The sequence below is a fragment of the Anguilla anguilla genome, chromosome 11 (assembly GCF_013347855.1).
Source record: "Anguilla anguilla isolate fAngAng1 chromosome 11, fAngAng1.pri, whole genome shotgun sequence".
Lineage (NCBI taxonomy): Eukaryota > Metazoa > Chordata > Actinopteri > Anguilliformes > Anguillidae > Anguilla > Anguilla anguilla.
In genome coordinates this window covers 43,378,143-43,404,742 of record NC_049211.1, presented here as the reverse complement: position 1 = coordinate 43,404,742, position 26,600 = coordinate 43,378,143, and the positions used below count along the sequence as shown (strand labels likewise).

General features: G+C 47.4%; 2 protein-coding genes across 2 annotated transcripts in view; one reads left to right on the top strand and one right to left on the bottom strand.

The window, feature by feature from the left end:
* Positions 1 to 5,165, bottom strand: part of st7l (suppression of tumorigenicity 7 like) — a 31,699-nt gene extending 26,534 nt beyond the window's left edge. The window contains exons 1-5 of the mRNA XM_035382087.1: positions 4,805 to 5,165; positions 3,761 to 3,843; positions 3,375 to 3,534; positions 2,872 to 2,926; positions 2,561 to 2,676 (exon numbers count right to left, since the gene is read on the bottom strand). Coding sequence (XP_035237978.1) covers positions 2,561 to 2,676; positions 2,872 to 2,926; positions 3,375 to 3,534; positions 3,761 to 3,843; positions 4,805 to 4,973 — 583 coding nt within the window. The 5' untranslated portion in view covers positions 4,974 to 5,165. The remainder of the gene's footprint in view (positions 1 to 2,560; positions 2,677 to 2,871; positions 2,927 to 3,374; positions 3,535 to 3,760; positions 3,844 to 4,804) is intronic.
* Positions 5,166 to 5,697: 532 nt separating this feature from the next.
* LOC118207904 (F-actin-capping protein subunit alpha-1) lies at positions 5,698 to 26,098 on the top strand. Its single transcript, XM_035382089.1, has 10 exons — positions 5,698 to 5,816; positions 18,953 to 19,016; positions 19,537 to 19,588; positions 20,507 to 20,570; positions 20,765 to 20,971; positions 21,416 to 21,495; positions 23,211 to 23,289; positions 23,760 to 23,831; positions 24,313 to 24,375; positions 24,612 to 26,098. Exons 1-10 carry the CDS (start codon positions 5,778 to 5,780, stop codon positions 24,750 to 24,752), a joined length of 861 nt encoding a protein of 286 aa, XP_035237980.1. The 5' UTR covers positions 5,698 to 5,777; the 3' UTR covers positions 24,753 to 26,098.
* The last annotated feature ends 502 nt before the right edge of the window (positions 26,099 to 26,600 follow it).

Sequence of the window (26,600 nt, the reverse complement as noted above, 5' to 3'; positions counted from 1 at the left end):
TATATAAGGGTGCGGAACAGCATTCCTGGAAGGTCAATCCTGTTTCTGGACTTCATGCCAACTTCTGCTCTTAATTATTTAATTATCCCAATCATTTACCTCATCGGACCGTGCATTTATTCAGAACAGGGCAGGTAACAGGGCTGTACACCGCTGTCTTAAGGTCAAATTCCATCATGACTAGCACATGTTCAAAGACCAGGCTGAGGTACTGCTTTGCTCTTACTGCTCACTGCTGAAAGAGCACCAAACAGAACAAGGGGGCTACCGCTCAAAGCCCTCCTCTGCTAGTGTTCGGCCAATCAGAGTGTGCGTAATTCAGCCATTAAAAAGCTTTGAAAACGTTGTTGCCCTGAGTGACGGGCAGTACTGCACTTACTGCTGACAGAGCTTAGCAGGTTTTTAATAAGAACTCCAGAGGGGACGGGTGGGGCAGGGAGGCGGGGTCACGGAACGAGGGGGAGGCGGCCGGCAGTGACGGACAAGCGGAGAGTCCACGGCTGAATTCCGTGACGAGTTAATCCTTCTTTCACCCCCCCATCATTCCACAGGAACGCAGGCCTCCAATCAGTGCCACCGAGGCGGGCGCGAGCCCAAAGCTTTATTAGCCTGTTACATAACGTTTGTCTCAGCCCACAAGAGGACGGCAGGAAAGGATTCAGCATTCATTATTTTTAACTGCTGTTTTTATTTACATTCCTCACGTCGCCTTTAGAAGCTGTGTGGGTGAGCCCAGATTTTTTTACCAAACGACACCCCCTGCACATATTTCACATTGAGCCGCACCAATGCGCTTTATAGGTCGCATTGGCCTGCCAGTTCGCTTCCAATTCTAGCAAAGCGGTGGTTTGTACTAATTGCCCAATGTTATTATTTTTGTAGGGCGGTCCACCTGTTAATCAATCCACCAGTCAGTCAATTACTTTTTTGAAAACACAGTATGTGATTTAGTCGTAACACTATGATGGCGCACACATAAAGTAGCAAATAGGCCCAATACGCACAAGTGCCATGAAGATAGCTTTGAATAACTGCAACTGCAGTCAGATGTACTATTAAGGCACTGTGTGTGCACCCATGCAAACTCTGACTCACAATGTGCACACACAGCACTACTAGTGTTTGCTTTATACGATATAAACTGACCAGAAGCACACCGCCCACACACTTGGGATTCAATTAACATTTCTCAGATCGACTCACAGCCTAAAATGTTCCAGTGATCCACACAGGGAATCAGATAAGCCGCTCTTTGTATAGTCACAGTGCCCCCCCCCCCCCCCCCACACCCCCCTGCACCCGCGCTGTCCATTCAGGGGCAGAATTGGATTTGGGGTGTCGCCCTTCGCTGACAATGGTGCGGCTGTGCTCCTGCCCGAAACCGTATCAGAACTCAATTAAACCCCCCTACAGTCAGATTAGGGCCTGTCGCTTGCCTCTGTTAACCAGTGTGCGCTGGGCTTGAACCCTGCCCCGCCCCCCACCATAATCCACCCTGACGGGGGGGGGGGGGGGGGGGGTCTACAGAACGCGTCCGGTTACGCTGGGGGGTCTGAGCGAGAAGCCCGGGCAGAGGGTGAGAGAACACTATCCTGTCCTCCAGAGTGTGCACAAAAAGACCAGACAAAATACCAACTCCCCCACCTTGCCCAAAGTAAGTGTGCTTTTCTTGTGACACATTATGTGGAGGCAAGTGAATGTGGAAGTGTGTACTTACAGAAAACCACTAGAAATATAAAACTGCTCCCATTCCATAGTGCACAAGGATGCTCCCATTACATAGTACAGAAAGACACTACCATTCCATAGTACAGAAAGACACTCCCATCCCATAGTACACAAGGATGTTCCCATTCCATAGTACAGAAAGACACTCCCATCCCATAGTACACAAGGATGCTCCCATTCCATAGTACAGAAAGACACTACCATTTCATAGTACAGAAAGACACTCCCATCCCATAGTACACAAGGATGCTCCCATTCCATAGTACAGAAAGACACCACAATCTGTAGTACAAACAGACATTCCCGTTCCATAGTACAGAAACAGCTTCAATCCTTTCTCTCGATGTATAAACTATCTGATAGTTAACCAATGACAGCAAGTATTAATCTGCTTAAAGGAAAGTGATATTTTCAGTAAACCAATGAAACGTGGTTCCTTTAACCTATCAACACGTTCAAAAGTCCCATGAACCATAAAGAACAGGCATTCCATTAAACACTGGACACAGAGGTACCACTAGCCTATGGGAAAACTTCAATACACCAGTAAGGGAAGTTTCAATCAATCTAGCTTATCAAATGTAAAATCAAGCAGCTGGAACAGACATGATTCTTAAATGAACCAATGAAGACGCAAAGAAACCCAGAGGTAGCCATTTGAATAAACCAAAACCTGCTCTTCCATTTCCAAAAGCCCTTGTGAGGATTACAGTGGGTTGCTCGACTCTCTTTTTTAATTAAAAAAATGCCTCAGTAATGAAAGGAATGACAGAATCAATAAACGACAGATAAATGAATAAAGAGGCTGAAGGAGAAAATGAAGAGTACCCACCAGCGTCCTCTGGCTTGAGCTGCTGCGTGTCGCAGGTGAAGAAGGTCTGGTGGTCCTGTGCCGACAGGTTCATGTCGTAATACGTCAACGGCTCCTTTCCTGTCACCCAGGTATACCTTCAAATTGGAAATCATTTAAAAAGCTACTTTGACAACAAAAAAATGGCTGGCTTTGTCTTTTTTGGTCTTTGAATGAATCTGATATTGTCTCTCAATGCTCAATGTCCCGTATAGGTGTCACAGTCCTGATATATTGCAAGCAGTATCATTCTAAATGAATGGTAATTTCTCTTTAATTACAACAACCCGTACCTGCTGTACTCTGATCCTCTGAATAAATTTAATGGGTTCCTCCACACTTTGCATTCTGAAAAAGACATATGTCACCATCAACCGCAAAAGCTATGAAAGAAATGCATAGATATTCACATGTAAATAAAGAAATGAATCCTTTGTGTTCAGTTTACAAGCAATTTAAAATGTAATTGGGTTCTCCTGCAATACAGCAAGTTGAAATTTATGTAGGAATAAAATCTAACATAAAGGAACTTTATAGACAGCATTAATACAGCAAGTCTTGCCAAAAAAATATGCATACCGGTACTATACGTGTGGCATTTAAACCTGTAGCAGAAGGGAGTTGTAATGACCACTGGCTATTAACTGGATTTATCTCAATCGCAAAGTTCTCAAAACTATTGATGGTACATCAATCCAGCCGCTCAAATACAGGTTACATATAATGTTATAACAATATATGACGCGTCATTTAATTTAAAACAGAACAGAGCTAAACAAACTCAACTTCACCGTACCCGACACGCTGGGTCTTGGCTCCGCGTCTCCATTCACAGAGGAGAACAGACCGGCTGAACTACTGTTCTCCACACCACCCAGCAGAGGGCGCAAGTGACTTACAGACACTTGTTCAATGAATGAAGTACCGTACTTCCGGAAGTACCACCATTCAAATATCTGTCAAAGATAGGAGAGATATAGAAAAAGAACGAGTAGCTCGATTTAGATCATTTCTGTATCTGCTACATGTTCAAGTAGATTACTGAATAATCTCCAAGAGGTCTGCAGAGAAAAAAAACAGTTAAAAACTGAAATCGATCCATAACCAATAACCTCAACGCTACCACTTGGACCCACAACCATGACCGCACTGTTTTTAAATTAAGTAGTGGTAACGACTCACCAAAATGAGGCCAGAAATAAGCGACGAGGTCCCAGTGAGTGCCACATAGAATTTAGGCGTCAGTGTGTTCAGGAAGACAGAAGCTGCAAGGGAGGGAAATGGTGCCCTGGTCATCACACAATCTCTAGCGATTTAATGTAATGCTTGTTCCGTTATCCTAGTTTTTTTCTCGGCGGTTAACTTCCAAATACTCGGCTCTAGTCAAATATGTATGCCACTGATTGGACATATCAGAGTTTGATATCATTGATATAAACCGACGACATAAACAACGCGTAAATTAACATGCCATTTCAACATTGCAGCGACAGTGAACTCTTTACCAAATGCTTAATACGTTTGTATAACAATGCTCTGAGAGGTCAGTGTTCTATTCACTTGTTTAGCACTGTCAACTTGTTTATCTCTGCTGGTGTACTTCATAGTTCGGGGTCCATTCGCTCTCTTTTCTGCACAAGAAGCTATCTCGCGTTAAGTGAATGCTAATCTCCCATAAACAGGTTATTTTTGAAAGTCAGTTGTGATTCCAAACCCTTACGTGTGCAAGAAGAAATTGTAATTAGCTGAAGTCTTAGCTCGTTCTGTTTTTGCTGTCAGACTAGCAGAATTACTCTTGCATGTTTCTGTGACACAATGGCAACGTAAGACCATTTAACAAAATTTGCCATGTAAGAAAAACGTAACTGCTAGCTACATATATTTTACTTAGCTAATCAATCATCAAGGAACATCTGTCTAACAAACTATTTTAGTCATAAGCTAACGTATGAATTTAGCGGTAAGGATCACAATTAGCTAACAGCGTACCGGTAGCTAGCTCTACAGCAAGCACCCAAAAGCATTCCAATTACTATTAGCTATAGCCAACTATATTACAGTAACAATTTTTCATATCGAAACTTCCCCTGCTTTCTGCTCTGTTAATCACATTTTGCTGTTAACCATCTAGCAAGCAAGCAACTAGCGCTGATCAGCAAACTAGTTTTAGATAGCCAACTGACGTTAGCCACCTAGCAAGCTTTGCAGCTAGGCATACAATCTTACCTGTGGCAAGAGTTTCCTGGAGCTTCAGTGGGCTCCGCAGCACGTAGATCAGAACTAAGACCATGGCGAACCAAATAGCCCATATGTACGTCCATGACCAGGAAAGCCATGATTTTAATTTATCTGTAAATCCAGGTGATTGTGAGGTACTGTTACTGGTGTCCGCCATTTTTGACTGGATGACAGTATAAACACAAGAATTATGGGATGCTGGAGGACTGCCATTTGGAACGATACATTTTAACTTTACCTGGAGAACATAGGTTCTAAACCCAACCTTGGGTAGCACCGTCAGCAGACCGTGACAATGTTGTAGATGTCATGGATTACAACAAAGTAATTAAAAAATATATAAAATAGCACAAATGGAATTCAAATATGATTCATTTTTGTACCTAAACATATTCAGACTCAAACTATCCATTTACTAAATGTAGATGTTATCTTTTGTGGTGGCTTCGTAGAAGCTCTTCGGGAGATGCTTACTCTACTGTTAAACTATTATGTGTAATAGCTGTGAACTATGAGCTACTCTCATACGACGAATCTTAAAATAAATATTTGCTTGCAGCATCATCTAACCAGACGCCCTCCAATTTTTCCTCGTTAATTCCGTCATAATAAATTAGCTAACGATTGCCACTTAATTTGATATTATGTTAACTAGATAGTTAAAGAACGTTAGGCTAGTAATGTTACAATTTATATTGAATGTTACTGCAAGCAGTCAGCAAAGGTGTCACTGAAGTATGTGCATCGCTTCCATTAAATTATGTTTTAAAAATTTTAATAAATAAATAAAATTGTAAACTGACATTTGATCAGTGATATCTTAAATGAGCAGCACTGTACTGGCGAGTTAGGTAACGTTAAGTTAACTACCGCTAACTGTTACTGCAACACCGTTTTAGAACGTGAAGTGGCCATATTCCCACAATGCAAGTCTGTCTGTAGCTGGTCCAGAAGAGCCAAGATGGCGGACTTTGAGGAGCAGCTTTCGGATGAGGAGAAGGTAGGGAGCTTGTTTTTCAATTAACTGCACTCTGTGTAAATTGGTTGTTCGTCTGAATGGATTGTGGCATCACGTGCTAATTCCTGATATCCTGTCTGGCGGTCTTCTTTCTTTCTTTGTAGTTTGTGCAGATGTGTGTTTAGCTACAGGGCGTGAGCCAGCCAGTTAGCTGGAAAACTAATGTTATAGCAGCCTGTAGTGACAAGCCGTATATGCCAACGGTAGTCTTCGCATTGAATGTTGGCTAGTTAAATGGTGTGTTTGCGTAGTTTACTTTGTTCAACACCAGTTTAGCTTTCGTGAAATGTATTCATCAATATTTCGGATACTCACTATTCATTATCGGCTAGCATAGTTTCGCTTGATTTGCTGGACAACTGCTTGCTAGGCAAGTTCATGTCCGACTTGAACACTGTTTCATTTCGTGTAATGACGCTAACATAACTACATGTCCTGATACATTGTGTGGTGCTAACAATCTGTATGTATTCGCAACGAACTATATTCTGAACATTCGTGCGCAAGCTAGCGATCTATTAACAAATGCGTTTAAAGATTTATTTGCCACCATGTCGTAACCTTAGCTCCCCGCCTGCAGCTTCTTAGCGATCGAGCTGCCGTTACTTCCTGCTTTGTTAAAAACCTCTCAGTTTCACAGTAGGTTCGCTTGTCTATGAAGCTATAAAAGTTAATTAAGTAAACGCTGGCTTGCTATTGATAAATCAGAAATAGTAGCCCCCTTTACTGCTTTTTCTTTAAATATTCAAATCACAGATTGCAAATTTTTGTTTGCATAATGAAAGTTTTGGCTTGCTATGCTAGATAAGTTTGGTTTCAAGATGAATAGCTACGTGAGAAAATGCTTGCCTCCCACATGCGTTGTGGTGCGAACTCTTGCTGACAGTGCTAAAAGCATCCACAACATAGCATAATTATTGTGAAGCGCTCGACAGGACTTCACTTGGACTTGATTTGTGTCTTTATTTTTTGCTTGATTCTCTGTTTACAAAAGCGACTTGCGATTTACACACACATCAGATTGTAATGTACTGTATACAAGTTGCGTAGTTGCTAATATTGGCGAATTTGTGCTACCTGAAACTTTTGTACATAGTCAATGGTTTGTTTTGAAACCGTAGCTGTACAGTTGACAATGCTCAAATAGCCCCCATAACTCGTTAGTTCCACCGTTTCACATTATAGGGATGTGGTATGCAGCTGACAGAATTAATAGATATAGATCATCACGTATATCACAATATATCACGCAACATATCGTTCAAAGCTCTGTTGTTTTTTTCCAATTCATGTTGGCATATAATGATCTCAGTTCTCGCGAACAATGTAAATCGAAATGTTTTCGATTTTGTTTTTCGTATTTTAATTCAGTATAGCTTCCTTTGTAGTTCTGACTATAATTAGTTTTGTGCTTAGTTTTACAGTTCCGTTTAGGAACAAGGCTGCCATGTGATTCGACAAGCTACTGAACCTTTGGAACTGCTTAAAATGCGTAAGGAAATTAATCAGTGGTAGTTGAAACTGACCTGCACTAATTAGTCAATACCAATGCACACAATTTTGCATTAAAAGTCGATAGAATGTCTTAGTTTTGTGTGCAAATTCCAGCTAAAACTGGCAGAGTTGAATAGGCTGTGTGCTGTACACAATAGACTTTCTTGTGACTAATTGCTGAGTGTTGTCTTCAAAGGAGTTTGCCCAAAAGTCCACTGTTTTGTTTTCCATCATACAAACATTCACATGGAAAATGCAGCAGTATCCCACCCTGCCTTGGAGTCTCGCCAGCGTAGTCCAGCAGGCCTGTCTCATGAGAGAACGACGTTTAGCACATCCCTGCATATTCAGTGGGACAGATAACGCTAAATCCCCAGCCACTGCAAACTTTCTTTTGCTTGGCACATTACTGTGATTCATATCCTGATTTACCCATTCAGTGTGGAAAAATCCTGTTTGGTTTGGCTCACTACCAGTCACACTTCGAGATGCACAATGCATTGTTTAGGCTACCAGTTTGCACTGGTTCCTGTGAGAAGGCAGTGTCCGCCTCCAAGATTATCTTGGATGGCAAGCTAAGGTGACACGAAAAGTTTCCTAATAAAGCATAGATACTTTTAAGCCAAAGACAGCTGAGAGGCACACCTTAAGAAAAATCAAATTGACACTATTTTAGCACATTTGTAGCGGCTTGAACCGATGATCCACCACTTCCTCCTGTTCTGAGAATCACCTCGTAGAGTAACGTTCTCAGCAGTGACGGTGAAATGCTAACGGCTCAGCGTGATTCATATTTATGTGTCCGCTGGACCTTTGAGAAGAGAAAACGGGGCTAGTGAACTACGGTGGGTCGGAAGTGCTAGCTGACCGCTTTGCCTTTCCCTCGTGAGGGGGAAGCTGTTAAGTTTTAAATATAGAGATCAACAGGAATTCTTCATTGAAGGAATGACTGTCCCCCGTATAGAAAGAACTAAAGGCAGGAACTTAAGCAGTTTAAAAACCATCATTGAGTCATTGTCTAAATGATAAATGGACTGCATTTATATAGCGCTTTTATCCAAAGCGCTTTACAATTGTCTGATCAAATTATGCTTTTTTACAGATGAAAAATTCCAAAATATGTCCAAACACAAATCCTGCAAAATGGAGGTTATTCTTTTGAAAATAAATTGCAATAGTCAGACAGGAAGCGTAATAGCTTGCATTGGACATTAAAACCAATTTTACTAGTTTCCTGGTTTCAACTATCCATCCATTATCTATGCCCGCTTATCCTGAGTAGGGTCGCAGAGGGTGCCGGAGCCTATCCCAGCATGCACTGGGCGAGAGGCAGGAATACACCCTGGACAGGCCGCCAATCTATGACTGGGTAAACACACCATTCACTCACCAACTCAGCCCTATGGGCAATTTAGAGTCTTCAATTAGCCTACCTGACTGTGGGAGGAAACCCACGCGGACACGGGGAGAACCCACAAACTCCACACAGAAAGGCCCCTAGTCGAGATTTGAACCCACAACTTTCTTGCTGTGAGGCGGCAGTGCTACTCACTGCACCATCGTGCTGCCCTGATTTCAACTGGGGATAATAAAATAGGGATGGGAGTGGGACATTGGTGTTGTCACCATAGAACATTCTATAGTTACCATCTTTCAAACAAAAACCAGGGAGGAGCTCCACCAATCATGAGTTACGTTGGTAACAACAAATGAAACAACATCCGTGGTGATTGGTGGACACTTCCAAGCAGCCTGCAAGCTAATGTGACCCTACTTTATTTTCCATGGTTACCACTCCACATGCGTCATCAACTGTTACTTAATTCAGATGAATTTGAATGGCCTGTGCTTACGTGTGTGGGGCAGGGTGGCCATTGTAGTTTTTGAAACGTGTCACTAGAATAAAGACATGTTGAATCTCCCTGATCTGATCTAATCTAATCTTCCAGTACGTAGGAGGTGTTGCATGTTTTTCTTTGCTTTCTGTGGAGTGAATGCCTTAAGATGGTAAGATAGTCCTTCAGCACGGCTGTCAGTCCTGTCAGTATGTGCAGACAAGACATGCAGGCTGGCTGGGTAACAGTGCTCAGAGACATGTTGGGTAACAGTGCTCAGAGACATGCTGGGTTGGGTAACAGTGCTCAGAGACATGCTGAGTAACAGTGCTCAGAGACATGCTGGGTTACAGTGCTCAGAGACATGCTGGGTAATAGTGCTCAGAGACATGCAGGCTGGCTGGGTAACAGTGCTCAGAGACATGTTGGGTAACAGTGCTCAGAGACATGCTGGGTTGGGTAACAGTGCTCAGAGACATGTTGGGTAACAGTGCTCAGAGACATGCTGGGTTGGGTAACAGTGCTCAGAGACATGTTGGGTAACAGTGCTCAGAGACATGCTGGGTTGGGTAACAGTGCTCAGAGACATGCTGAGTAACAGTGCTCAGAGACATGCTGGGTTACAGTGCTTAGAGACATGCTGGGTAATAGTGCTCAGATACATGCAGGCCAGCTGGGTGAGTGTGCTCAGATGCCTGCTAAAGGTCTGGCTTACACTGAGAATTCCTACAGCAGGGCTGTCGTGGTAATGCGAATCACTTGCATGTGTGAGGCCAGTCAGAGTCTCATTTCCAAAGGCTAAGAGTCACGGTAAGAGTACTCTACCTTGTGCAACTGGTGTACTCTGCACCGGTGGCTGCAGCAGCTGCACGTTGCAGATCTTGCAGTTGTGGGTGCAGGGCGTATCAGATGTCTCTGAAGCTGTCTGCAGAAACCCATCTTGCCTGCTGCAGCGAACGTCTGAGCCCGCCAGGGCAAGTTTGTGGGCCGCAAGACGCGCGACACGCGCTTGGAAAATGCAAAATGAACTTCTGCTGTGGGGAATGTGTCGCTGTGTTCACTGGAGGGTAGTGAGAGAGAGGCCAAAGAGGAAGGTGCCAAACAAATCGGCACGTCAGCAGGGGATTGATTTCGGTGTCAAATTCAGTTTGTTTCAGCTCGTTTCCTGTGCTAGGAGGGCAGCCGTCCTCCAGGTTCAGCTCTGTCATGTAGGGCCTAATGCAAGCAGAACTGGATAAACATTCGTTTATGTGCATCACAGAACTTGACTAATCGCTCATGATTGTGGCATGGTGGTTGAATTCCTGTCATTTCTGCGTTTGTGTTGTACCTGCAGCACAGTGGAACTTCTGCAGGTTGACCTTTTTCTACCTTAAAACACAGAGCAGCAGCTACACAGTTAGCAGCAATGGGGGGGGGGGGGGGGGGGGGGGGATGAAGGAAGAGAAGGGAATGAAGAAGCTGGAGGCTTAGGTAGCCGAAATGGGGGAGAGGGGGATAAAGGGAGAGAAGGGGATGAAGAGGCTGGAGGCTCAGGCTGTAGATATGGGGAGAGAGGAGGATGAGGGAGATGAAGAAGCTGGAGGCTCAGGTAGCAGTAATGGGGGAATGAGGAAGATGAGGGGGATGAAGAAGCTGGAGGCTCAGGCTGTAGATATGGGGAGAGAGGAGGATGAGGGGGATGAAGAAGCTGGAGGCTCAGGCTGTAGATATGGGGAGAGAGGAGGATGAGGGGAATGAAGAGGCTGGAGGCTCAGGCTGTAGATATGGGGAGAGAGGGGGATGAGGGAGATGAAGAAGCTGGAGGCTCAGGCTGTAGATATGGGGAGAGAGGAGGATGAGGGGAATGAAGAGGCTGGAGGCTCAGGCTGTAGATATGGGGAGAGAGGGAGATGAGGGAGATGAAGAAGCTGGAGGCTCAGGCTGTAGATATGGGGAGAGAGGGGGATGAGGGGGATGAAGAGGCTGGAGGCTCAGGCTGTAGATATGGGGAGAGAGGAGGATGAGGGGGATGAAGAGGCTGGAGGCTCAGGCTGTTGATATGGGGAGAGAGGGGGATGAGGGAGATGAAGAAGCTGGAGGCTCAGGTAGCAGTAATGGGGGAATGAGGAAGATGAGGGGGATGAAGAGGCTGGAGGCTCAGGCTGTAGATATGAGGAGAGAGGAGGATGAGGGGGATGAAGAAGCTGGAGGCTCAGGCTGTAGATATGGGGAGAGAGGAGGATGAGGGGGATGAAGAGGCTGGAGGCTCAGGCTGTTGATATGGGGAGAGAGGGGGATGAGGGAGATGAAGAAGCTGGAGGCTCAGGCTGTAGATATGGGGAGAGAGGAGGATGAGGGGGATGAAGAGGCTGGAGGCTCAGGCTGTTGATATGGGGAGAGAGGGGGATGAGGGAGATGAAGAAGCTGGAGGCTCAGGTAGCAGTAATGGGGGAATGAGGAAGATGAGGGGGATGAAGAGGCTTGAGGCTCAGGCTGTTGATATGGGGAGAGAGGGGGATGAGGGGGATGAAGAGGCTGGAGGCTCAGGCTGTAGATATGGGGAGAGAGGAGGATGAAGAGGCTGGAGGCTCAGGCTGTAGATAAGGGGAATGAGGAAGATGAGGGAGATGAAGAAGCTGGAGGCTCAGGCTGTAGATATGGGGAATGAGGAAGATGAGGGGAATGAAGAGGCTGGAGGCTCAGGCTGTAGATATGGGGAGAGAGGGGGATGAGGGAGATGAAGAAGCTGGAGGCTCAGGTAGCAGTAATGGGGGAATGAGGAAGATGAGGGGGGTGAAGAGGCTGGAGGCTCAGGCTGTAAGGCAGTTCGCTGCTCTATGCTCGATGCATCAGCGCGGTGCGCCCCTCAGGAGCCCCCTAAATCGCCGCTCTGATGACGAAGCGTAGAAATGCAGGGCGCTGAAGTGCGTGCTTTGCGCTGTGAGGGGAAGAGCGGTCTGTTTTACTGACCTTTACAGAGGCTGCAGAGAGGAAGTGTGAGAAAGGGTAGCCTGATTGTTTCATGGAAGCTGGTTTTTCCTTCATGGCTCAGCAAAGGCTATTGTTATGCTAGAGTGAGGTTGGCCCGCGCCACAAAAATTGGCCAAAGCCACTTGGGACAGGAGGAGGCATGTTTCTGCGTCAGCTGGCTATGCCACGGATTGTCCCAGTGTCCACTTTGCCTGTGTTCAGTGTGGGAAGAGGACATGACCCCACTCCTGGGCTGTGGAAAGGTATTTCCTAGAGAAGCCAGAAACCTCCATCCTTCCCGTCTTACCAGACAATTATCTGCCACTTTTACACACAGCACACGTAACTTTACAGTATTAACTGTTTTTGCAATCTGGTGCCTTCTATTGTTCAGGCAACCAAGGACTATTTGGTAGCCTATACCCGGTGGACAGCATACACACACGGCTGTGCCAAGATTTTGTTGACTCTGGCTTACTACCAAGATAAGGTAGCTAATGTTTGCTACATAGCTTTCTAATGAAAAAGTAAATCATAAATCAAAAAGGTGTGCCTAAGGGAACTTTTGTAACTATGTTACATGGATGTGTCATTAATTGGTACAAGTGCTCCATGTATATACTGTGTGTGTGTGTGTATATATAGGCCTACATATACACACTCACCAGCCAGTTCATTAGGTGACAGGAGTGGCACCTGGTGTGGTCTTCTGCTGCTGTAGCCCATCTGCTTCAAGGTTTGATGTGGTGTGTGTTCAGGGATGCTCTTCTGCATACCGCGGTTGTAACAAGTAGTTATTTGAGTTACTGTTGCCATTCTCCTCTGACCTCAACAAGGCATGTTCGCCTAGAGAACTGCCGCTCACTGGATATTTTCTCTTTTTCGGACCATTCTCTGTAAACCCTAGAGATGGTTGTGCGTGAAAATCCCAGTAGATCAGCAGTTTCTGAAATACTCAAACCAGCCCATCTGGCACCAACAACCATGCCACGTTCAAAGTCACTTAAATCACCCTTCTTCCCCATTCTGATGCTTGGTTTGATCTTTAGCAGATCGTCTTGACCATGTCTGAATGCCTGAGTGCATTGAGTTGCTGCCACGTGATTGGCTTATTAGACATTTGCATTAACGGGTGCAGTTTGCAGTTGAACATGTGTACCTAATGAAGTGGCCGGTGAGTGTATATATATAGGCTAGTTATTATTATCATTATTTTTGTGGTTGTTAGTAACACACTAGTATGTAGTAAGTAGTTTGATGGATATCTTGGCACTGCAAATCAAGCAGTGGTACAGCTTAGTTCACGCTAACATTGAAACAGAACAGCTCTGGAAATTTTAGGCTAATTGGTCTTGGTCTTGAGCAGGCAAATTGCCAGAGTTACTTTTCCAGAATGCGGAGTCCTGCTCTCGATTGCATGATTCGTTTCTGGAACACTGCCGGCTAGCGCTGCGGCTGTACAGCGCTAACGGGCTAACGGGCTAACCTGTGAATCCCACTGATCCGTCTGCTTCAGCGAAGACGGACTCAGGCTTTTTCACAGTGCAGAAACTCACCCTGATGGTAGTGTAGCCACCTGAGTTCTCTCAGTTTATCAAGGTAACACAAGACACAGGCTTACTTTAGCTTTGTCTGTCGTTGGGCACCTTAATGCTACCTGTGCCTTTGAAATCTTTAGTCAGGTTCACTGGATGGCACTGAGCAGCCTTTCAGCATGCATCCATCCATCATCTATACCCACTTATCCTGAGCAGGGTCGCGGGGGTGCTGGAGCCTATCCCAGCATGCGTTGGGCGAGAGGCAGGAACACACCCAGGACAGGCCGCCAATATATCGCAGGGCAGCCTTTCAGCATAATTTACTAAAATGAATAAGAACAGACTTCAGAAGACATCTGCCACAAATAATTATACCAGAGGTGTGAATTACTTTGAAAAGAGCCACTCTTTCAGTACGTTAAGGGCATAGGAATTTAATTTAAATGAAAGCAGTTGGCATCAACCTGGCCTTAATGATAGATTGTTTCGGCCTGCTCCTGAGAAGCGTCGCTGTCCAAGTGAAGCGGGGTTCGCAGCCTGTTTGTTCTGTCGCTGGAAAGCTGCCCCCGGCTTGCAGTTTCGGCAGCGAAGATGCCGTGGCCTCTCCTGACCTCCAGGAGACTCGAGAGGGAGGAAGGAAGCCTGCTTTTCTGCCGATGAAACGCGGGTGACTCCGCAGCTGAGCTGAGAGAGGAAGAGCTGAGGCTCAGAGGCCCGGTCCACACCGCTCACCTCGCGTGTGCGTGACGGTCGCGGGACCTCTTGCTTCTCATTTCGGCGCCCATGTTAGCAGGTTAGAGCAGCCCACACAGCCTGCGTGAGACACGCGTCTGAGGCGCGGCTCGAGCCTCGCTGCTGCGGCGCGTCATCTAGAGTTTCGGCACGGAGCATGTTTTTCACGCGAGGCGCGTGGTTCACAGCAAAAATAGACAGTGAAAAGATCTGCTGATAGTCATATTGACATCATACCAGCAACATTACGTAACTGACACCTTTCACTATAGTTTCAATGCCTAGGCTATATCTGAATGTGTTACAGACATTTAAAAAAATATAAATATTATTATTTTTTTTTATTTTTTTTTTTACAATTGAGCACACGCTTCTTAACCTTTTTCTGTCTAAACTAAATATAAATGAAATTTATAATGAAATGAAATCAAACATTCTATTACTGATGGCCATTATCAAAGGCAAACTCAATGTAGACAGATAGGGCTGGCAGTAGCAGCGCCGCAGCAGCAACGCTGGCGGTGTGGACACACACATGCATGCGAGCCGCAGCAGTTCGGCGAGGTAGCCGTCACGCGCAGGCAAGGTAAGCGGTGTGGACCAGGCGTAAGAGCCCTGCGGCCGCGTCCTGTGTGTACAGGAGCCTCCCTGCACAGCGAACCTGTGTCTTTACCACCTCCCTGCACAGCAAACCTGTGTCTTTACCACCTCCCTGCACAGCAAACCTGTGTCTTTACCACCTCCCTGCACAGCGAACCTGTGTCTTTACCACCTACCTGCACAGCGAACCTGTGTCTTTATTGCCTCCCTGCACAGCAAAGCCCAGCCGCACCTGCGCATTCAGTCCACCGGAGGCGCTGCTGAACAATCATGGCCGACCTGTCCATTGCCACTCAAGCCCGCTTTTAACGGACTGTAGCTGAGGAGTGGACGCCCGTTTGAAACGGAGCCACTGAATAATGTTCTCGGGTACAGCTGGCTTTACGAGAGGCAGGCTGATGTGGTGCCGTCGTTTTACTCTGCTCGCTCTTTCAAATGTGATGAGTTCATGGTAACTGGAAAAACTTTACCTGTTGCTTCAACGGCGCTCGTGCCAGCCAATCAAACGCAGGACGTTTCAAAATCTGCATTTTACATGAATTCACTTGTGTTCTGAAAACATAACTTTTCGCCATAATATGCCAACTCATGATAATGGCACAATAAATATATCTAATATACCTATCTGTGTCATTCATTGTTATGACACAGATAGATGTGTAACAAAAGCGAGATGAAATAGGCTAAAGTTTTGGCATTCTGATCAGCCACACTGGCTAATAAAAATAAAAACACCTCTAGGAGCGATTTCTGTTTTATGTCCTCAGTGTTGCTCTGCAGTGGCGTAGGCAGTAATACATTTTTGGGCCGGCCTGTGGAAAAGTGGGTCGGCCGACTCGGCAGGTTTTTTCGGGTCCACACACGCTATGCACTTTTTTTGGTGTTCCAGCTTGGCTAGAATGCAAAGATGACACGTACAGATAACAAATAAAACGCTTCCTGTGAAAAGAGCTAGCCTATCTATGGAGCGGCATCTCTGTTTTGACCTATCATTCAAATCAAGCACTTTCTCTTTGACTCTCGCAACGCTGCCAACAGCTGCGCAAATGTTGTGATCTACAAACAACACGAGTGCCAGACGCTGAAGACGATTGGCTCAAAGAAACCGGAGTTAATTATTTTTTACAGCGGTTCAAATCTGGGTCATCCCCCTCGGACTATCTGTGTTCATAGAACGCAGCGTGTGCATCCCCTGCGTTCTCACTCTCCATTTCTGCGTTGAAAAAAAAAAACACAGAATCCTGCGTTCAAGGTGACCCAGTTTTACAAACCTTCAGTTCATGGGCACACATTTATGAGGCCAAGATCAAATTCGATAGCCTATATGATGTGCTTACATTGATTCGAGTGATAATATAATGACACTTGAATGGAGGTCATCCTAGCACGCAGGCCTATGCCTTATTGTTGTGTAACGGCTGACTGGAATATGGGTGAAGGGCGGGGATTCAAGAATTCAAACGCGCCTTCATTTGCTGCATCATGTCTGAGACCTTGGCCTTTTAATCACATAAGAAAAGGGGAAAGTGTAGTGTAACGGGTAAGGAGTTTGTCTTGTAACCTGAAGGTCACAGGTTCGATTCCCTGCTAGGACACTGCCGTAGTACCCTTGAGCAAGGTACTTAACCTGCATTGCTTCAGTATAGGCCTATATCCAGCTGTATAATTGAATACAATGCAAATGCTATGTAAAATGTTGTGTAAGTCGCTCTGGATAAGAGCGTCTGCTAAATGCCTGTAATGGAAAGTGAGACACATTATGTGGCCTGCCAAGGTAGGGACATTGCAAGGAACGTGCACTTTTTTTTCAACAGCATTGATAAAAACGTGTAAAAAGTAATTCATCTAAAACTGGAGAAATACGTGAAGCTTTACAATTGTGAAATATTTATGTCCATTATGAAAGCTACTCAGTGTGGGTAATTAACGTCAGGTTAATGGGAGCTGGTTGCTTGCTACTGCTGCAACTTGAAGACTTTGCTGCCCTTGTAACCCGGCACCAGCTGGGCGGTGTACAGTAGCCCAGAAGTGTCGGTCTCCCTGTCTGAGATCAGTCCCCCGCTGGCTGTTCGCTGCTCTCCCGCAGTCGCTCTCTACCAGAGACTGCGTCGCTGTGCGCTTGGTCTGCTTACACGGGCAGCGTACGGCCGGCTAAGAAAAGCCCGGGCTGACTTCCTGCCATCTATGGAACGGGCTGGCCCTCGCTCCCCTGCCTCAGCCGTGACCGCGGTTGACCTCTGTTAACCCCCGTGCCCCCCCCACCCCCTCCCGTTACCGTCAGGGCCAGTGGGTGGTCTCCGTGGACACCAGCTCGTACGTTTACAGGCCTCGGGTAATGAGACGGGGAAAGTGCTCGCTCGCTGTTTTCTTTTACGAGGCTGATTTTACAGGCGCGCTCCGCCAGCTGTGTTTTTGTTTTTGTTTTTGTTTCTGTCCCGGCGCTGGTGCCGCTGCGTGATTCGTTTAGCCAGCGCAGCGCGCGTCGCTCGCCCCTGCCTGATGCTGATTGCCTGTTTGCAGGTCGGGGTTTTTTTTTTTCCTGTCTGGTTGACTGACTCGTTGTCGTTGCCGCTTGTTTAACTGCTCGGCGCGACTCTGCAGCGACGCCCTCGTTCCAGCTCGCTCTGGACTTCACTTTGGAGGAAACGCGACGGTTCACACCACGCACGTAGTGATACTCGTTTTCACAGGGGGGAGGTTGAATGTTTTACTCTGTCAGTGCAGTGGCGGTGTCCTGCTCGTGGTGACACCTGCTGCTTTGCAGTGCGAGTATCGTCCTCCTGGGACTAGCCCGGATGTGGTTTCACGCCTTCTGCACACTGGCTGTGGAGAGAGCCTCCCGGGCTGTGCTCTGTGGCCTGTGTTCTCTGTGGCCTGTGTGCTCTGTGCTCTGCACTCTGTGGCCTGTGTGCTCTGTGGCCTGTGTGGCCTGTGCTCTGTGGCCTGTGTGCTCTGTGGTGCTCTGTGGCCTGTGTGCTCTGTGGCCTGTGTGGCCTGTGTGCTCTGTGTGCTCTGTGGCCTGTGTGCTCTGTGGCCTGTGTGCTCTGTGGTGCTCTGTGGCCTGTGTGCTATGTGCTCTGTGGCCTGTGTGGCCTGTGTGCTCTGTGGCCTGTGTGCTCTGTGGTGCTCTGTGGCCTGTGTGCTCTGTGGCCTGTGTGGCCTGTGTGCTCTGTGGCCTGTGTGCTATGTGCTCTGTGGTCTGTGTGCTCTGTGGTGCTCTGTGATCTGTGGCCTGTGTGGCCTGTGTGCTCTGTGCTCTGTGTGGCCTGTGTGCCCTGTGCTCTGTGTGGCCTGCGTACTCTCTGCGTTTGGTGTAGAGTTTCTCTGACAGTGACGCTCTCTGGCATTGGCAGGTCAGCTCAGTTACAGAGAAAATCCTATTGATGTATGGTACACCAGCCCCCGCCCCCCAAAACTGAGCTTCAGTGTGTGTGTGTGTGTGTGTGTGTGGTGTGAGGGTGTGTGTGTGTGTGTGTGTGCCTGCCTGCCTGCCTGTGTGTGTGTGTATGCATGTGTGTGATGTGAGTGTGTGGGTGTGTGTGTGTGCTTGCGTGTGTGTGTGCCTGCCTGCCTGCCTGCCTGTGTGTGTGTGATGTGAGTGTGTGTGTGTGTGTGTGTGCTTGCGTGTGTGTGTGTGCGTGTGTATAGATCTTGTATCTCACACCTCTTGTGTGTGTGTGTGTGTGTGCCTGCCTGCCTGCCTGCCTGTGTGTGTGTGATGTGAGTGTGTGTGTGTGGGGTGTGTGCCTGCCTGCTTGCCTGTGTGTGTGTGTATGCATGTGTGTGATGTGAGTGTGTGTGTGTGTGTGTGTGCCTGCCTGCCTGCCTGCCTGTGTGTGTGTGATGTGTGTGGGGTGTGGGCCTGCCTGCCTGTGTGTGTGTGTGTGTATGCATGTGTGTAATGTGAGTGTGTGTGTGTGTGCGTGTGAATAGATCTTGTATCTCACACCTCTTCTTCCTCTCGCAGGTCCGCATAGCCGCCAACTTCGTCACCCACGCTCCTCCTGGCGAATTTAACGAAGTGTTTAACGGTGAGAGGCCTCTGGCCGCCCGCGCCCCACCCGCCGCGTGGGACCCGCACGCGCATGCCCAAAATGAGCTTTGACACATAACCGACGTTCGGTAATAAACTGACACCTTCGTTTAGGCCCCAGGCTAGGAGTTTTTAAGAGCCTGTCCCCAACTTGAAACGGCTGTCTGTAAGCCAAAGCTGAAGCTCGTGTCTCCCGGGCTTGGTGCCGTCTCTGTCCACCGAGGATGACTTTAAGTGTCCAGCTGACTCGGTGTAATATTTATGTGTAGCGGGGATGATTTGGAGTGTCCAGCTGACTCGGTGTAATGTTTATGTGTAGCGGGGATGATTGGGAGGATGATCTGCAATCTCCCAGACTGCTTTAGTGTAGCCTCTGGGGAGGGGGTGGAGTCTTCCCAGAGGCCTGACAGCGCGGGACTGATTTAGCGCTGTGTGTGTGTCTGTGTTTGTGTGTGTGTGTGTGTGTGTGTCTGTGTTTGTGTGTGTGTGTGGGTGTGTGTGTGTGTTTGTGTTTGCAGATGTGCGGCTGCTGCTCAACAACGACAATCTCCTCAGGGAGGGGGCGGCACAGTGAGTACTGCTGGAAACACCCCTCCCCCTTCCCCCTCCTCCTCCTCCTCCTTCTCCTCCTCTTCTTCCTACTCTCCCTTCTGTTTCACCACAGACAAAGCAAGCAACAAATATATTGGTCTGTACATGGTTCGTTCAGTAAGGAAGCTTTAACGGTGGTTAGAGCCTTCTGGGCCCCTGACACAAAAATCCTCCCTCTATAATTCACCCCGTTAAGATGGGTAACCGTACTGTCCCCCCCGTTCGGGCCATGGGAATTGGCCCAGTGGAGCACTAGGAGTAAAGAGTGTCTTTCTGTGGGAAAGAGAAGGCCAGAGGAGCAGTCTGGTTTCCATTTCATTTCCCCGGGGTCCCGCTGCTGTCAGCAGCGACAGGGTTTCCGCTTGAGCATCTTGTCCTCGGGTATCACCATCTCCGCTTCGTTTCTCCTCCCTCTGGGTCTGTTTTCTGCTGAAGTGCGCTGTGTCCATATCGGACCGGCGCCCCCTGGTGTACAGGCCTGTTAAAGCCCCTCGCGGAACGGACTGTGCTCAGTTCTGGTCCCTCCCCATGTCCCGACCCGCCCCCGCCCCCCCCCCCCCCCCCAACGTTACGTTTTACACACGCTGCCAAGGTCTGTCCGCACCCTCGCCTGCCACAGGCCTGCTGAAGTGTGCAGTGAAGGGGAGTTCCAGTTTGCATGCCTCTCGGATGGCAGGCTTCCTGTTGTGCCCGTGCCTTTGACTCTGTGCGTGTGTGTGTGTGTGCTTGTGTGTCTGCGTGTGTCTGCGTGTGTGTGTGTGTGTGTGTGTGTGTGCGTGTGTGTCTGCGTGTGTCTGCGTGTGTGTGTGTGTGTGTGTGCGTGTGTGTGTGTGTGTGTGTGTGTGTGTGTGTGCGTGCGTGTGTGTGTGTGTGTGTTGTTTCGCCCCTTTCTAACAGTGCCTTTGCCCAGTACAACATGGATCAGTTCAGCCTCGCCAAAATCGAAGGGTATGAGGATCAGGTAAGACTCCCATTGTGTGTGGATGTTTGATAATGTCCTCTCAGAAGGACTTCTGTTTTGTTTTGTTAAGCCTTTCAATACTGAACTCCTCATATGTCTAAATAAACACTTCTGTGAACTACTAAATCTCTCTCCGCCTCTCTCCACCTCTCTCCACCTCTCTCCGCCTCTCTCCACCTCTCTCCGCCTCTCAGGTCCTGATCACGGAGCACGGAGACCTGGGCCACGGACGCTTCTTCGACCCGCGCAACAAGCTGTCCTTCAAGTTCGACCACCTGAGGAAGGAGGCCAGCGACCCGCAGCCCCACGAGGGGGAGGCGGCCCTGCAGTCCTGGCGGGACGCCTGTGACTCCGCCCTCAAGGCTTACGTCAAGGAGCACTACCCGACCGGCGTGTGCACGGCAAGTACCCCAGCATCCTGTGCACAGCACATACAGAACAGCCCAGTTTCGTGTGCACGGCAAGTACCTGTGCATTCTGTGCACAGTACATACAGAACAGCCCAGCAGCTGTGGACAGTACACACACATCACCCCGTTGCATCTGTCAGCCTGTGAGACTGACTCCTTGGGCAGAAGATGTGCACATGCACAGATGTTGCCCATCACGGTTAAGAAGGATAACTTCTCAAGGGAACTAGCCCCAATTAAGGAGAGTGGGAGCACTCGAGGGTTCAGAGAGCAAAATGATTTTAGAAAACAGGGAGACTGAAGTTTCGATGTCTAGGACATCTTCCTCAAGAGTCGAGCTGAGACAAATACCAGAACGTTTTAACAACAACGAAAGAATTCCCGGTGTTCGTCATGAAGTCAGGCTGTTTCATCCTGTGTCTTGTTTTGCTGCAGGTTTATGGGAAAACAGTGGACGGCCAGCAGACTATCATCGCCTGCATCGAGGGTCATCAGTTCCAACCGAAGAACTTCTGGTGAGAACCCAGGTCCTGCAAGGGCTGTCGGAGATGTTTTGCAGTCCACCGTTTCATTTAAAAAGTGTAAATTATCAACGCATACGCTAAATGAATCATGCGCAGCTGCCTTAATTGCGAATTGTGTTCATTTAGTACATTCGTTTTACTTGTAGGAATCATACGATGTGAGGAGCGAGCTTTCGAATCACTCTAGTGGAAGTGTTCTCCTGTTCATAGCTAACAATATGAGGAAAACCCATGGGCAGTGTATAACGGGAATCTCTGCCTGAGCTGGTGTGATCCATCTAAGGCTATGTCATCGAGCTGATTCCCTCATTGTGAATACTCCGTGTAAACTTTCAGAGAAAACTGACAATCTAACAAGAAGTTTGAAGTGGCCAGACGTATCCACCTCTTGTCAGTAGATCACCACCCCAGTTCTTATAAGGTGTCCTGCTGAGAAGATAAAGGTTTTGTTGTACAGTAGAACCGCAGGGTTACATTAGCCAGTCATCTGAACAGGGTATGAGACCACAAGCATGCATAATCCTGACCACACTCCTACTGACTGAGTCAGATATTCACCTGAACAGGGTACGAGAACACAAGCATGCATAATCCTGACCACACTCCTACTGACTGAGTCAGATATTCACCTGAACAGGGTACAAGAACACAAGCATGCATAATCCTGACCACACTCCTACTGACTGAGTCAGATATTCAAGTGTTAAATAAAAACGGGTGCACTTTCCATTGATTAAAAAAATACAATCTAAATTTGACAAAAGAGGCATGTCTTTGCACAACTGCTGAAGAAAAAAATATGGGAAAGTCAAAAGTGTGTGATATAAATAAGGTGGAGAATAAAATCAAAGGGTTCGCAAGAGGTCAAAGACTGGATTACTAAAAAGGAAATGCCTTATTCAGAAATCTGGGTAACTGTAGAATAAAGAGTTTCCTGTTTCAAAAATGTATAAAATGTATAAAAGCTGCAAACATTCCAAACCCCATTACCGATGCATTAGCATCTGAGGTGCTAGTGCTATTGGACAAGCACAGCAGGAAAAACCCTGGAAGGTTCAGGGAAGTTCTCTCTATGAAATTGTCGTCTCTGTAGCATTGCTTTCTCTGTGACCTTGCCTTTTACCGACTGTGACCTTGCCATGCTGTCTGACCTTGCCATTTCCTTTGTGTGACCTTGCCATTTCCTGTCTGTCAACTTGGCTTTTCCTGTCTGTGATCTGGGCGTGCTCTGTGTGTGAGCTGATCTTGCCGTTTCCTGTCTGTGAGCTGATCTTGCCGTTTCCTGTCTGTGAGCTGATCTTGCCGTTTCCTGTCTGAGCTGGCCGTGCTCAGTCTGTGAGCTGATCTTGCCGTTTCCTGTCTGTGAGCTGATCTTGCCGTTTCCTGTCTGTGAGCTGATCTTGCCGTTTCCTGTCTGTGAGCTGATCTTGCTGTTTCCTGTCTGTGAGCTGATCTTGCCGTTTCCTGTCTGTGAGCTGGCCGTTTCGTGTCTGTGAGCTGGCCGTTTCCTGTGTGTGAGCTGGCCGTGCTCTGTGTGTGAGCTGGCCGTTTCCTGTCTGTGAGCTGGCCGTGCTCTGTGTGTGAGCTGGCCGTTTCCTGTCTGTGAGCTGGCCGTGCTCTGTGTGTGAGCTGGCCATTTCCTGTTTGTGAGCTGATCTTGCCGTTTCCTGTCTGTGAGCTGATCTTGCCGTCTCTCCCCCGCTCAGGAACGGCCGCTGCAGGTCCGAGTGGAAGTTCAGCCTTGGCCAGGGTTCGGCTCAGGTGGCAGGGGTGCTCAAGGTTCAGGTGAGCTTCAGATCCGCTGGGCGCTGTCCGTTACTCGCCAAAACAGCCGCCGCGCCGTGAACCTCACCACACCGGCCTCCGCTTCACCGCACGCTGTGCTGGAGAGCGTCTGTCACCGCGTTTCCACATCCAGATCCAGATTAGCACTAAAGTCAACTCATGTAGTAAACTTTTAACAAATTTTATTTGCATAACAAAGTATTGCAATTTGCTTACTATTATTAAGCAGAGAGATGTGTGTGTAGAGCTTTGAGTGGCTGGTAAAAATGTTACATTAAAATAATACATTAAATGGGTTAAAAACTGCATTACTGAATGGAAAGGTAGAAAATGGCATTTCAGTAGCAGAACTGGTTTGAGCTGATGTGTGCATTTGGCAGTGTTCCCAGCCTCTGTTACAGTACCACACATGTACAGTAGAGTGTGACAGGGAGCGATCCTGTTCTTCTCCGTCTTGGTCCTCTGTGCAGGTGCATTACTATGAAGACGGAAACGTCCAGCTGGTCAGCCATAAGGATGTGCAGGAATCACTGACTCTGTCCGTGAGTATCCCTGCATAGTCCGCCCGTCCGTCCGTCAGTTTGTCCGTGCGTCCGTCAGTTTGTCTGTACCTCAGTCAGTTTGTCTGTACGTCAGTCAGTCTGTCCGCAGTCAGTTTGTCTGTCTGTCAGTCAGTTTGTCTGTACGTCCGTCCGTTTGTCTGTATGTCAGTCAGTTTGTCTGTACCTCAGTCAGTTAATCCGTCCGTTTGTCTGTACGTCAGTTATTTCGTCTGTACGTCGGTCCGTTTGTTTAGAGGCCCGTGGGCGGGCTCGTTTCCTCCCGCCTAAACCCAGAGCCTGAAGCGCACAGAGCAGGCCTGGAGCGCCGCACTGCTAACACCGCCAGTGAGAGCCAGAGAGACGGGGCTCTGCATGGGGTTACCTGAGCGCCAGGTGCAGCCACCTGTGCCGTTACGCTACCGGGCCCGAGCCCGAGCCTGAGCCCGAGCTAAACCCCGATTCCTCTGCTCCCTTTCTGCAGAATGAAACCCAGACTGCCAAGGACTTTGTGAAAATCATTGAAACCGCAGAAAACGATTACCAGGTAAGCTGCTTCAACCGCGCCATTACATTAATCAACCAATCACGTCTGAATCAGAGTTCGGGCAAGACCTAGGTCAGTGGGGTGTTCTAGCGTACCTGTACACACTCCAGTCCTTCTTGGGTAATGTTGGGGATGTCTTTGTGCGATGTCACGATGGGGGCGGGGGTCTGGGGTGTGAAGGTCCCAGGACACACCGGGGGGAGGCAGGACTGACGGGGTGTCGTTCGCCCTTTCAGACTGCAATCAACGAGAACTACCAGACCATGTCCGACACCACGTTCAAAGCCCTGCGCCGACAGCTGCCCGTCACTCGCACCAAGATCGACTGGAACAAGATCCTCAGCTACAAGATCGCCAAGGAGATGCAGAGCGCCTAGACCCGTGGACCTGGGCCCGTGTGGGGGGGCGCGAGGGGGGGGGGGGGGGGGGGTGTACGAAAATAATGAAAATGAAAATGGAACTGGAACAGGAAGTCTGGTCTCAGAATGTGTGGTTGTGTTTTGGGTTTTTTTTTTTTTTTGGTTTGTTTTGTTTTTAAAAGGTCAAGGGTCATGTCTGGTGCGTGCGGGAATAAAGAGAGGGACTGCTTCACTTTGCCCCAACTGAGGGAGAGCGCTTTGCTTCATAACAGGTCACGCAGTGAGGGGGGAAACCGGGCTTTTCTTGCATTCTGAACCGATTCACCTTGCCATAAAATTACAGAGACTGGCAAAACGTTCAGGCTTCCCTTATGGAAATGGCATGTATTTGAAAATATACCTAAATATATTAGCAACATATTAGAACACTTCACGACATATTGGCACATATACAAATTATTGCAACTTTAAGGTATTGTAATATATACTGCTGTAAAAATATAGTATCATGTTTTCCATTATTTAACACTGTAATATTGCATTGTAATGCATTTCCATAAGGGCTGCTAGGCAACTCGCCAATGCCCCCCCTGCCCCCCCCCCTCTTTAGACCACCTCTGTTTGAAGACCCCCAGGGTCCTAAAGGTACCACGTGAACCCAAGGTTGGGGCCAGACCAGGCGCGATCAGCAAGGGCACTAACTGCATCTCGCCCTCCCCAGTGCACTTCTGCAGCGTGGGTTTGCCCTCTGAAAGAGGAGGAGCTTATTCAGAGGGGGCCGTGTTGTTTGATTGAAATCTTTCCCATGGAAAAGATCTCCATAGTACAGTTGAGTTGCACGCTGTACATGCATATACAGTATAGAGATTTGTATGTGTGTATATATATGTGTACATACATGCATAAATATACACACACACACACATATATATATATGAAACCAAATTATGCAATTTTATTTTATTCAAAGTCTTAAGGCAGCAGCTCATACTGTAACCTACTGTACCTGCAGGATTGCGCTTCATTTGGCTGTCCGTGTCCACAAGCACGGTAAAAATGCACTGAAGGCCAAAATGGTGAAATAAGTACTTCTGTCATCTCTGCATCCTCACACTACCATGAACTGGCCACCACCGATGCTAACAGCCTGCCTGTACAGAAACCATGGGGGTGAGCCGCTTTACTGCTGCAGTCCACTGCCCCCTTCTGGTGTAATATATAAGTGCAGATGATAAAGTGGTGAGATCAAATGCTAATGTCTCTGTAGATGTCCTTCCTTTCCCTGGCTTTTATTGCTGAATATTTTTACATAATGTAAGAACAAATGTGTAATTCAAAGAGAATAAAAGATTTGCACCAAATTATGTACAGCTGGATTTTTGGTTCTTGTCAGACTTATGGAATTGTTGGATATTTGCTCGTTATAGCTCATTACTAGTTCATTTGGGCTCCTTGCTTCTAAAACTCAGGATCAAGTGGATGCTATTATGGTTAATTGTGGGGGCAGCAGGTCCTGAATATTGTTCATAAGATTAATGAGTTCAAATTTCCCAACAGAATCTTGCCTCTATATGGGAATTTCTACACACAATGCCAAAGCAGCACAGGATGTTGCTATAGGGACTGCTTGCTAACCTTTGAGGCAACATTTCTTAGAAAGGCATATACACAAATTTACAGGATACAGCTTTCGAGACTATGGAGCTAATGGCTAATACATGAAGCCCAAAGGACCACAGAATAGGGAACAAATTGAATCAATGGAAGATCAAATTGTATTTACATTAAAATTGGAAGAGCAAGCAGTGAATGTCTAGATCAGTAATACAAGCCAGTGGCCACGCTGGGCCTTGTAGCCTTGTAGAG